Genomic DNA, 13,402 nt, shown 5'->3' on the forward strand with positions numbered 1-13,402 from the left:
CTGGGGAGCCCTGCCAGGCACCAGCTGAGGCAGTTTGTTCTTACAATGTTTTTCGGAGCTCGATTCAGATGAAACACTAGGCAGGACATGGGTGAGACCCTGCCTTCCCAAACTGGACTGACTGTCATAGCAAATGCTGTTTGTGGAGAAGGAAAATGGGACAAACCTGCTGTTCTACTGCAATTTTCTCCCTCCAGACATCCTTTAGGATGTTCACCACATCCTTCTTAGTCAGCTTTTTGTTCTTGACTTCACCTTCATGCCTCAGGTACACAGGCACCTTGTCACCTTTGCCCTAAGTAATGGAAAAGAAACACAGATATAGGTAAGGCGTTCGCCTCACTGGCAGTGATGCAGCACCAAAGCCATGTTCTCAGCATCTAAAGCCATCAGAATGAGTCATTTGTGCAGGTCTCATTCCCAGTACCATAAAACACATCTGTCGGCACCTCTGCAGTGTGTCTCAAGTGCTCCAGGGTGGACAAAATGGGACTGGAGGTTCCCAGGCTGGACAAAATGTGAGAGGTTCCGCCCAGCAAAAATAGAAAAGGAAAGAACTTTCTTGGAAATACCTTCCAGGAATGGCAGGGCAAACAGTTCAAGCTTCTGGAAAGGCTGAGGAAGAGATGTTGAAGGACCAAAGAAATGCTACTCTGTACTTGTAACATTTCCTTGTCCCTGTATCGTTTCCTGGTTCCCCCACGTGCTGGGGTGCAGTGCAATGGGACAGTGTGAATTGAATTAACTTCGTGATGCCGCGAAAAGTAGTCATTCCCTGCTATGTAGTCTTGCTTCGCTTCTTACTCTTAGTCATTCTAGTGCTTTGAGTTCATCTCATCGGCAGAGAACTAAACGGGTAAAAAACAAATACTGCTCTGCTGGATACTTCCCTGTTGCTGCAGCCAGTACCAGGGGGTTGGGACAGGGGAGAAGGACAGGGCTTTTCAGCAGCAGGACGCTGTTAATTTGTCTCAGCCATGTAGTGGAGCATTAGTAAGGGGCTCCAGCCCACTAGTACTACCTGCATGTCTGATGATTCGTTGTAAAGTGTGGCTACTTCAGCTGTGTCTTCAGTGTGCTCACACTCAGTTTCAGCTTTTCTATTGCACCTGAGTTTTCCTAGTTTTTTAGTTTTCAGTGGTTACACTAACGGGAAGGTGAATGTTGAAGACACCAGCCATGAAAGCAATTCTCCCACCTTTCTAATGATATTTATTGCCAATTAATCTCTGTGGAAACAAGCAGGGAAGAAAGCTTACACATACCCATCCAGGGAAGACATTTATCTCTCTTAGTGCTCCTGTTCCTATTTCTTCCAGAAGCACACCCACTAGCTGATCGCTGGTCTTCCCCTCAGCCAGACAGCCCCACCGGTCAGCTCCACCAGGAATCACCTCTGCAACAGCAAAAAGACACTGAGCTGCTAGAAGAGGAGAATGCACCCACGCATACCGATTTTGTGTGAATCCCACTAGGAGCATTATGATAGATACAGATCTTTAGACATCCAGTTTGTCTCCTAAGATGTCTAAGACAAAATGGAATACCCTGCAAGCTCCTCTCTCTCTCAGCCCGCTGCCTAAAAGCCTGGGAGAAAAATGGGGCGTTGCAGGTAAGAAATGCACCATAGCAAAGTGTTTCATAGAATCACAGAATAGTTTGGGTTGGAAGGGACCTCTAAAGGCCACCCAGTCCAACCCCCTTGCCATGGGCAGGGACATCTCCAACTAGATCAGGTTGCTCAGAGCCCCGTCCAGCCTGACCTGGAATGTTTCCAGGGATGGGGCATCCACCCCCTCTCTGGGCAACTTGTGCCAGTGCTTCACCACCCTCAACATAAAAAATTTCTTCCTTATATCTAGTCTGAATCTACCCCCCTTTAGTTTAAAGCCATTTAAAGATGAGCTGCCTTAAGCAAACCACTGCTGAATACATTTGGCACCTGAACACTTTGCCCAGTTTGGCCGGGGTGTGCAGTTGTGCTGAACTCGCTGGAGTTCAGCGCAGAAGTTGTCTCGCTCTTCTGCAGTCTCTCTGTGGATTTCCAGCAGTGTTTCATATTCCGTATGGAGCTGATCGAAATCCTTCTGCAGAGTCTTCATCTAAAGGATACAGAAAGGAGGATTGTAACAAACTAGCCAGAGTAACAGAAATTTTCTGTTGTTGTCAGACAGCTCCGGTGAGCAGTCAGTGTAGTCCATAGACTTACGGAGAGCTGTCCCTGGCTAATTGCTTCTAGATTGGAAGAAAAATACATAATTTATTAAATTTTATTGTTACTGTTTACAAAAACTTCTGACAAAACATGTCAATGACCCTTTTATACCTGTTTTCGTGTTTAAAATAGATCTTAATCCACTAGGAGAGAGCAAGAGAAACATAGGCTTTTGTTCTAGAAATTTTTACATGCATCCCCTTCAGATCCACTATACTTTATTTAGAAAGTGTTTCTTTTTTATATGATTTATCTTTGCTCTACTACTACATCATGATTCAGAGGTAACCACAGCTCTAGTCTGGGTTTTGAGGGCTGTGTCTGTATTTATTATGCCACGATGTAGGGACATGAACAGTGGATCAAGCTGTGCTGACGGTGGATGGAGCTGCCAGTGGCCCAAATGCATCCGGGACAGCCCAGCACTGCTTTTCTGAACCACAAAGGCGGGTAGGACTCTTTTCATCCATCTCTCTTCACAGCTGGGCACTAACTACGTGGTGGGATCCAATGCGTTCTCTTTTTCATCCTCCTTCTAGAGTGGTCACTGCCACTCTGCCACTGCGGGGTTGGAAGCAGACCCCATCCTAGCCACTGGTGGGTGTTACCCCTTCGCTGTCCTGCACGTGACATGGCATTGCTCCTGTGCATCTCCAGTGCAAGGCAAGCAAACATTTATTCTGAAAAGGCAGCAAACAGATACAACATGAGGAACCTAGTCCAGTTCTTTCACAGCTGGAAAATGCCCCCTAGCTGGGTTGATAACCTTGGAGTTTCAGTAGGCTAAGGAAGCCATTTAACACTGCTGGGAAAGGCAAAAACCCAGCTAGACAGATAAGCATTACTAGCCCAGCAGCAGTTTGTAGCCGTGGTTTGGGCAAAACTGTGCAATGTATGTGAGGTGAACCTAGTTCATTTATTTATATATACGATGACTTCAGACAGTAGTTCTCAAGCTGTAATCTGTGGGCTCTTGGTGGTCTGTGGGCCATTATTGCTTTTACTGTGTTAATTCATTTAAAACTGATGTCAAGGCTTTGTGGCGGTATACTGATTTTGAGTGCTCTGGCAGTATGAGAGTCCGATAGATAGGGAGCTTTTGGGGATTAGAAGACAGTGGCTTTTCATGTATGTACAAAACCCAAAGAAATGCACGTACGTGAGCTCTAGGTTTACTGAGTCCCTATCCCAACCTGAATACTTGAAGCATCATGTTTGTATTTATGTGGTATAGCTTGAAAATTAGGAGCCTATGCTCACCTCCTGAAGTAAATCAGAGTATTTTTTCTCCAGTGATTCAAAATCTCTCCTGGGCACAACATCTCCGTAGTCTGCTGTCATTGTGTTCAGCTTCACCTGGGCTTTTGTGAGGTCCTGCCGAGCTATCTTTAATGCCAAAGTTAACTTCACCACATCTTCACCCTTGACGTCTTTAAACAACAGCCATTGATGAAAGCCCATGACAGTAAAATTGCAGTCGTAGTTTTCTAAATCATCTATTAAGCTTTTAGACCACATAACCTTACAAAGGGTCGGCAAGAGCTGCATGGGTGTAGGCTGTTATTACTAAAGAACTGCAAGTCCAGGAGTATATTGCAGTGTTCGCATTCCCACCCACTGTCGCCTCCTCTCCCGTGCACACATACATACTCAAAGGCTCAGGCTTGCTTTTGATTAACGGAGAGGATCGCAGGCGGGGAGAGCCTTACACAGATGCAATGGCTACAGCCAGAGAGTCAGAAGCAGTAGCACTGTGGGTGCCTGTAACCAGACTGTGGATCAACAGAGTAACCTCTGTGCCAGGTATTTGTGACACTTGAGTTTCAGCAGTTTTGTCTGTCCGTGTGGACAGGCACAAAGCTGGCAGCTGTGGCTGGGTGAGACATGCTGACAGTTGGCACTGGAGTCAAAAAACATAAGGAACCTTTGCATTGGGCAGCTCCTGCCTTCAATTTACCTGCTGTACTAAGCGAGAGCGTACGGGAATACAAGCAATGACTTACTGAATCAGACCAGACTGTTAGGTACATCCCTGCCTATTCCCTTTCCTGCCTGTTTATGGACCTTTTGGCCATGAATTTGTCTAACTTCTTTTAAGAGTCAAAGCATATCTGAAGATATTTCAGAGACACTCTGAATTTTTACTGCAATGCTGTACCGATGGATGTGCATTTGGGTCTCCGTGCAGGGGAGGTTCTTACAGAGATCTGCTTTCTCTACCTTGGACTTGGTGACGTGTCATCTCCAGCCGTTCATTATGCATATCATTCAGTTTTGCTAGAAGCACTTTGCGGGCACCGTACTCATTGAGATAGCGAGCATACTCCTCAGCCACGCTCGTCTGCAAATGCTCCACCTGCGGGAAACAGGGGCTTGAATTGATCAGGAGCATGGCATCAGTGGGAACTCTTGGACTGGTTTGGTGGGTCTAGAGCAGAAACTAAGGAGCAGAGAGTGGGATAAGGGAAGCAGAATGGGAAAAACTGGAGCAGGAGAGTGGGCAAGAGAGAACACTGTAGAAAAGGATGGACCGGATGGAAATATGACAGAAGAGTTCAAACTCAGATGTAGTGTGCAAAAGGGTGCTCCATCTGAGTGTTTAGCCTTCTAGAGAGTGAATTACATACATTTCATCATCTGAGTTACACCATTTCTCTGCTGTAAGCCCGTATCCAGACAACCTTCCAGCAACTTCTTCTGTCCCTGTTGCTGGTCACACAGGAGAAAAAAAGCTGCTACTCTTACCAATTTACTCCACGGGAACTGGTGACAGAAATGTATCTTGGATGGCAACATGGGATTGTACTTGTGCTGTACTTTTTATTTTTTCATTGTAATTTTTAATTTTAATTGCATTATAAATTAGTGGCAAAGTAAAACTATCAGAAATCTGGAAGTCTAAGAACTGGGATTATGTGTAAAACCGTAGCTTATTCCCATGATGTGATCACATCCTGTCACTGCCAACGCCTGCCTAATCTGCTGGATAGGGAATGAATCAAGGTGGTGTTTTACTTGTTGCTCAGAAGACAACTAGTGCCTCAGGGACCTCTGACTGTTGTGATGAGAATTCTGAACTCTGTTAGTCCCATAAAAATATGAGCCCACTGTAGCAGTGCTGTTTTGCCTGTGTCCCTACACCATCACAGCCACAACCACATTGCCACCAGCAGACAAGTCAGCAGCTTAGGTGGATCTTTCCAAGGGATTTTTGAGTATCTAACCATGCCACAGTTAGAATATTTGAATGCTGCCTCAAAAATGGAAATCTGGTTTTAGCAGAATTATTTTTCCCAACCTCCTTCACCCGAATTGCAAAAATTAAATAGCCCAAACTAGAATTTGGATTCTGGGCTCTATTCTTAGGGTAAGGCAAGTATAACTTCACATAAATTCTTGGTTGTTCCTTTCAGAGAAGGTTCTCTATAGCTCTGTGAAGCACTGGGGCCTGTGAGTACCAACAAGTGGAACTGGCTAGTTCCAGGACTGCAAATGGAAGAGATACAAGCATTTTGATCTAGCTAGTGAAACCAAAGCCTCTAAGGTTCACCGAGTGCTAGCTAGATGAATAAGGAGCCTACATAGTCTGTCCTGAAGCTTGTTCTTCTTCACCTTTACCACTTAAACGTAGTACTTAAACTACCGGGTGAAAGCAAGTTCAGGTAGAGTTCATGCTGTTATCACACCTCTGACTACAGCAGAATTACCGTGTGACAAGGACAATTTGTTTCTTCCTCCTGCCCATTTTTCACCAGGAGGATGGTACAACCCTGGAGCAGGCTGCCCAGGGAGGTGGAGGATCACCATCCCGGGAGGACCTCAAAACTCAAGGCAGACAAGCTCATGGCTGATGTGAGGTAACATAGGGGATAGTTTTTTTTCACATGGGAGGTTGGGCTGGAGACTCTAGATGTTCCTTCCAACTAACACTTCTTTCATACTTCCTGAATCAGCTACAGTAGCTGTCAGGGCCCCAAGAACCTTAACTACCCTGATCAGCTTCAGCTGGACCCTCCACTCACACACCATCTGCCCGCAGCCAAGGAGCTCTGTTTAAGCTCAGGCTGAGGCTTTTGGTCTTTGTTGAGCTATGTTGTAGGTGTATCTGCCTCCAGTCCTGTCTCTGTATCCTAACTGGACCTTGGACTGATGTTGTAGGTAGCTCTTCTCCTGGATGGACCCCTTTGGATGTCTGTTGCAGTTTTGTCTCCAAGTCCTGACTCTGGCCTTATCTCCTGCTGCTCCTGAGTGCTTGCTTCCTCCCCCAGCACCCCACAGATGGACCCTGGGCTTAAATGCCTCATCTGGAACTGCTGCGGATGACTGCTGCCAGCACCTTGCTTGGTGCTGTGAGACTGTGCCCCGGTTAGCGGGACTCTGACTGCATTGCAGTCACCCTCAGCTCCTGGCTCGTCCTTTCCCATGCAGCAGCCCTGCTCTTGTTGCTCTCCAACAGTAGTGTCATTTCAGCCTGAGTAGCTGAAACTGTTCAAGAACTGTGTAAAGTGGTGATTTAAATCAGAAAGACTTAACTAGTCTTGCCTATAGGTACCAATGTGACTGCACCGTCAGTAAGATGAATGATACAGATTTAAAGACGCTAAGGGTACAGTGTTGTAAAAGAGTGCATGTACTTTTACATAAGAACTTAAAACAGTACCAGGAAGATATTTATTTCCTCTCCCCTTCAAATGTGACACTGGAAGAGCCAGATGGGACAAGAGATACAAGTGAAGACTTCTGAGAGCAGCAGCACAGCCTGTCTCAAGAGATATTCTCTGGAGGGATCCAGCATCACTACCGTGCCAGATGTTCAGTGCCTGCTCTAGAACTTCTGCTGGCATCAAAGGACGAGAGGCTGGGAGGTAAGAGGTCAAATGTATAAAATACATCCAACAGAAGTTGGGAAATGTTTGACTCATCATTGTCTAATTTACCTGAGTCTGAAGAGAATTCTTTTCTTCCTTCATGTTGTCAATGAACTTTAACAAATGTTGTTTCTCTTGCTTTAACGTATTTATTTCATCTTTCTCCTTTTCTTGCAGTGCCAGTATCTGCCGGGTGCACTCCTCGGAGACAGTTGTGACCATAGCCTTCAGGGGCTCTAGGGCACGAATTGTCTTCTTCTGATGAGCTAAAGAAAGCAGAGGTGATGAGCACCAAAGCCTGGATTTTCCTCAGCTGGGCTGAGGTTGGATATTCAACCTCAAAACAGCGCTGGTGGGAAGTGGGACTTGGGGAACATGGAGCTTTTACTGCTTTGGCCTGGTGGGTGTCTGAGGACTGGGAGTAGTATCTTTTGGGATTATATCCTGTTGTTTATCCAGCTGTGCGTATGAACTTCACAAAGATTTCTGATTTCAGCTCATGCTATTTATTCTGGTTTGGAAAACAAAGGATGAACAGTATTTTATTTTGTTTTCTTGAGTACTAAAGGTTTTGGTAAGACACAATGAGCACTGATGGCTTTGTCACGTTTCGCTAGTTGGGAAGGTGTCACCATTTAAGCACAGGCAGCATATGGGGCTAAAGACAGCTGGGAATTAGCGATTTACCCTCTTTTGTGAAGGCACATTCTTCATGAACTTTGATCTGCTTTCTTGTCGCCAAATGCATGGTCTCATGCAACCTTTTGTATACAAATTTGTTGTCTACCCACTCTCCCCTCTTTTTAGGCATGCCTTGACCTCTCTTCTTTTGCTGTTCTCTTCAGTACATCTAGTAAAGAACTCGTGCTCTGCTTGGCTTTCTTTGATGTAACGTGTGCTTTTCACTCTCAGCTATTTCTCCTTTGACTTGAAAATTTTTCTTAAAGATATTTACCTGAGGAACCTAGTGACAGTACTTGACTCGGGTCCCACATCCTAGTTACAGTTCCATGGTAGAATTTCCTCTGATGCCACCTCCTTGGTGCGGAGGTTTGTTTTTATGACTAGATGGAATTCCACCAGGAGAATAAAATGATTAAAGACAGGATATGGCGTGATTCAAACCAGGCTGTGAGCAAGCCTTGTTTTGTTTGTGAATAACTGCATTATTCAGCAATTAAAACTGTTCACTCTCTCTCCTGAACAGAAGGATAGAAATGCTGGTGGATGCTGAATAATCTGACTTGGAGGTTTTTTTCCTCCTCAGTAAAACCTGGTATTAGTATTTATGTACAAATACCATGCAACAGATTTTGCATTTTAAAAGTTAAAACGCACACATAAATCTAAGAACAGGAACTACTTTTCTTATTATACTTGGGTGTGAATTTCCTTCCCATGCTATAACTGTACCAAAGGTTTTGCAGAACTCTTTCACTGTGATACTTGTATCAGGACAAGAGATGGCAAAAGTTAAGAGCATTGGCACAGGGATTCTGCCACTGTGCTGTTTGGTTGCTCAGTGTGACCATGTTAAAACTTCAGCAAACTTGTTTTGAGGCATAGTTTGAGTGTTTCACAGCTGACTCCTGACCACCAGCAAACCCCTTTAAATTAAGTGCAACAGTATTTTTAATTGTAGCTGCCCAGTATGTCAGAAGTTAGAGCACAACTCCTTGGCTGCCAAAGTGATTATTTTGTAGTGTGGACACTGGCCAGTGCCATCTGAGAACATTAGCTCTCTGATGACCTCTCATAACTCTCCCCATGCCAAGAAAGGACAGACATTCTCCCACTTGGACAGAATTCAGGCTGTGGTGCAGCTCATTGCACATGCAGAATTGCTGGATGGACCCAGAAGTCTTAGCACCACAAAGGAGTCAGTGTGAAGTCCCTGTGGACATAGCCAACCTGAGTGTTATTTTAATCAGGAAATGGATTCAGCTACGGATAACATCACCATGAAGACCTACCCTATCACTCAGCTTTGTCTCAAAGGAGCTCCCAGCCACATAACCTTTATCTCGGATCAAGGTAACAGCTGTAGGGATTTGACGGCTCTCTTCTTCATAGTGCTGTGTTCCAAATTCTGCTTAGTACCTTCACATTCATGAGGCTTTACTCCAGAAACAATGCCATAAAGCTTCAGTACTGGCTCAGCACAACCTTGACTCCCAGAGGAGCTACAGCTGCAGTTGTATGTCCAGCTCTGGCGGAAGACGCGTGGCTGCAAGCAGCCAGTACAGGCTGCGCATCCCTGTTCCCATCAGAGGCGGCTGCCTTCTCTGGCCTGCGTGCTCAGCTATGCACGTGATAGCTACTTCAAATGTCGTGCTGCCAAAATGATGCAGCTAAATCTACAGTGTAAGCAGTACAGTTTTAGGACATTTAATAATACTTTTTTTTTTTTAAATCAGATTATTCTGATTGAACTGGGAATACGTTGTAATGCTGGCAGATTTAAGGGGAGAACCCACCCCAGCAGTGGGTGCAGTGGTGGGCACCTTAAGCATCATCTAGGCTAAGCTAGTACAGGATGGCAGAAAAAACAGAGTAAGACATAGCTGCTAAATCAGACTACAAAGATAATATCAAGTTGGCTGAGCAATACAATGCTGTGGTGTAAAGGAGGTTTAGTTAAGTTTCAAAGGGCGCTGAAATGCTACAGATGGAGTATGCATGTTAGGCGGAGTGATGAGACATCTCTCTAAGCAAACTGTCCCATTTATCTGCACCTTAAGACTCCAAGCACTGTAGTGAGGGAATATAAACAGAATATAAAATTCTGACATTAGGAGCCCTCAGAATGGCCACCTCTCACAGATTTTAAAGAAGTTGTTTTTGTTAAGCACAATCAGACATAATTTAAGAATGAAGATAAGTACTTAGGGGTACAGTTCTACAAATCAGTAAATTTCCTTCCTTTTCTCTTTCTTTTGTATTTTTTCTGCTCTCAGACACTTGCTTTTGTCTCTTCCCTAGCACAGCCACTTTCGTGAGCAATTCAACTCACTAAACCAGCAGGAAACTTTGCAGCTCTTGGTCTTTGTTTTTCCTGCTGGGTGAGTTGACGCAGCTCACAGAGGTGTCCAGTGAGTGGCAGAGGTGGTGCACTCTAAGCAGTGGGAGTGCACCATCAGGACTGGGGAAGTGGGACCTTCTTGTTTCCGCGGCTGTGAGTTGTTGGGTTGTATTAGGTGACCGCTTCCTTGGCCAGGCAGGTAAGCTGTTGTCTGTGCTAGGCAGGGAGAGGGAGGCCTGGAAATTACTTACAGATAACCCCATCCAACGCCCTTAGCTAAAAGGGGATGGATGCCATGCAGGCCTCGTTAGCAAGGTAAAATCTGTAATTAGGAAAATGAGTCCTCAATATACAGAAAGGTGGGAGGATCCCAATCCCGACTTAAAAAAAAACAAAACAATTTGTTTTATTCCTAGAGCTTCAAGTACACTTGGTACCACGGCATATTGGTTCACTGGTATTCAGTTGATTTCCAAAAATAAAACTATCATAAAAGATATGTTTTGTTGGGTATCCAGAGACTTCAGATTGAAAAAGGGAAATATCACATCCAAGCAATATGGAGGAGTCAGTGAATAAATGCTTAAAAAAAAAAAAAAGCTTCAGAAAGCAGTACAATATAGGCTACAGCATGGACACCGGTAATCTCTAGGAGCTGAAGCAAAGAAATGTCTACTAAAGAGTTCTGGAAGGAAAATGATTTAAAAAAAATGTTTTTATATAATGATTAAAATTGACTTATTCACCTGGTTGAAGTATACTGTGCAAAGAAAGATTTTTGTCTATAATGAGGGACTATGATTAGGTAGCCCAGGTAACAGGCACTGGCATAAACAATATATATCCTTTAAGAGACTGTCCCAGTAGAAAACTGTTGACATTCGATAGCTGCTCGGTGCCCAGTGTGAAATGAGAGCCTGGTTACGGTCTATTTCTAGCCCTCTGTGACTGTTTACAAAGTACTGGTATCACTGTGGCATCTGAATGCCAAGCAAAGTTTAAAGCACACTCAGAATGGACAGGGAACAGCCAGTCCAGTTCTCTGCCCTGCCTTGCTTCAGGAGTAATTCAAGCTTCAAGTTAACAGAGCAAGCGCATCCAAACGTATTAGTACGATACACTCCACTACAAATGTGATCGTCCCAGAAAAACCTTGAGACACTGCTGTTGCCTGAATGGTGTATGTGATGAAGATGTAAAAAATCTAAAAGTCAATCTAAATCTAAAAATCTGAAATATTACAGGGGAAGGAAACAAACCCTCCAACAACTTCATCTTATGTATGAAGGAAATAGACCTAACGGACCAGAAAGATGGTTTTACCGGTTGACATCTGTTTAGGCTGTTCATCCCATGTATGTATCCAACACAGCTAAGCTCTGTAAGAACATGTCTCTATTAGTGTATTTTCCCCACAGGTCAAAGTCCGAGAGCTTACCCAAAGTAACTTCATATTCATTCTTTATAGCTGACAGCAAGGGCTTATAGGTCTTGAAGTTGTCTATGAAGAATTCAAAGATCTCTCTGTAGGGCTGAGAGAAGAAAGAGAGCTTGAGAAAACATTCAGTGGCACATTTTTCAGAATTCAGAGATAGCTGTTTTGTCCAACACAAATGGCATCTAATGACAGTGAGAATAAGTATAAAAATACTGCTACCACATTTTATTTTGTCTCTCCATCTTTGGTCTGCCATCCCAAATATGTCGTATGAAGGTGGAGTTCTCTCCCCTGTTGATAGGCACCACAGCACGATGGAGAGCAGACAGACATTTTAGTGGCCAAAGAGAAGCTTTGATCAAGTCTGTCAGGGCACAGCTCCAAAATGAAAACGATACTGTTCGGATGGAGCTGACTAGAACTCAAGTTACAATATTGATGTAACAATATGGATGTTAAAGATATGTAACAAGATCATATTGCTGCTTTCGTTGCCTATTTTGTTAAGTTAAATGGCAAGCTCTGCAGAGCAGAGAGAGTATCTCTGCAGATGTTGTCCTTCTCAGCAGAATAAAACTTGTTCAGAGATGATAGTCAAACTTCCGTGTTGTATCTGGGCCATGGGAAGACTTCATTAGCAATACGTAATATTCTCACTGAGTGTACCTCACTAAATACCATTAAACATGTCATGTAAGACAGTAAAAAATATTTTCAAAGCATAAACACAGTTATGAGATCTCTATTTTCTCTTGCCATTAGTTACTCTTTGTTTCCCTCTGTTCTCTTCCATCTACCACTTTCTTTTCACGTCACTACAGGATTCCTTTGGGAATGAGAGTTTGAATTAATTTGTGCAGAGAAAATCGAATCTAAACTTCCCAGTCTGCATCAATGCTCTAATTGCAGGATATTACAAAAACAGGAGTACCCACTCCTACTCTATCTGTGTACTGAATTAAAGTATTGTTTCTCAACATCTCCATGAGGTGTATCCTTGAACACTCACAACGAACCCCCAGGATCAGACCCATTAGAAGCTGCGAATTTTGGGGATCCTAATTAGGCTCAGGCAAGAGCTAGATGAGAATTCCCCTTCTTGTCACATGCAGAAACCTAACTTCAGAAATTAGAGGTTTTGCAGTGAAAATTTGGGAACCTACACACTTGCTGCTTTACGGGTTTACACAGGAATCTTCAGGAGCTTAGTGACTAAATTCTGTTTCACATCCATTTTAGATTACCATGTCTTTTTGAAGACTTGGGCTTTGATTTGAAAATGGAAAGTTATAGAATATGTTGTTCACAAGAAGATGTGAATAACTCTGTGCCTGGGAAGATCATGTAACAGATCCTCCTGCAAGCTATGCTAAAGCACATGGAGGACAGGGAGGTGATTCGAGACAGCCAGCGTGGCTTCACCAAGGGCAAGTCCTGCCGGACCAACCTAGTGGCCTTCTGTGATGGAGTGACTACATCAGTGGACATGGGAAGGGCTACAGCTGTCGTCTATCTGGACCTCTGTAAGGCCTTTGACACGGTCCCCCACAACATCCTTCTCTCTAAACTGGAGAGGTGTGGATTTGATAGGTGGATGAGGAACTGGTTGGATGGTTGCATCCAGAGGGTAGTGGTCAACGGCTCCATGTCCAGAGGGAGATCAGTGACGAGTGGCGTCCCACAGGGGTCCATACTGGGACCGGTACTGTTTAATATCTTCATCAATGACACAGACAGAGGGATCAAGTGCACCCTCAGCAAGTTTGCAGATGACACCAAGCTGAGTGGTGCGGTCGACACGCCAGAGGGACGGGATGCCATCCAGAGGGACCTGGACAAGCTCGAGAAGTGGGCCTGTG

The 13,402-nt window shown here is 44.3% G+C and overlaps 1 protein-coding gene across 1 annotated transcript in view; it reads right to left on the reverse strand.

The window, feature by feature from the left end:
* The window catches only part of TSNAXIP1 (translin-associated factor X interacting protein 1), a 25,604-nt gene that overhangs the window by 6,981 nt on the left and 5,221 nt on the right, over positions 1 to 13,402 (reverse strand). The window contains exons 6-12 of the mRNA XM_009319970.1: positions 11,544 to 11,637; positions 7,153 to 7,349; positions 4,436 to 4,571; positions 3,476 to 3,645; positions 1,943 to 2,102; positions 1,266 to 1,396; positions 167 to 295 (exon numbers count right to left, since the gene is read on the reverse strand). Coding sequence (XP_009318245.1) covers positions 167 to 295; positions 1,266 to 1,396; positions 1,943 to 2,102; positions 3,476 to 3,645; positions 4,436 to 4,571; positions 7,153 to 7,349; positions 11,544 to 11,637 — 1,017 coding nt within the window. The remainder of the gene's footprint in view (positions 1 to 166; positions 296 to 1,265; positions 1,397 to 1,942; positions 2,103 to 3,475; positions 3,646 to 4,435; positions 4,572 to 7,152; positions 7,350 to 11,543; positions 11,638 to 13,402) is intronic.

The sequence above is a fragment of the Pygoscelis adeliae genome, unplaced genomic scaffold (assembly GCF_000699105.1).
Source record: "Pygoscelis adeliae isolate BGI_AS28 unplaced genomic scaffold, ASM69910v1 Scaffold390, whole genome shotgun sequence".
Classification (NCBI taxonomy): Eukaryota; Metazoa; Chordata; class Aves; order Sphenisciformes; family Spheniscidae; genus Pygoscelis; species Pygoscelis adeliae.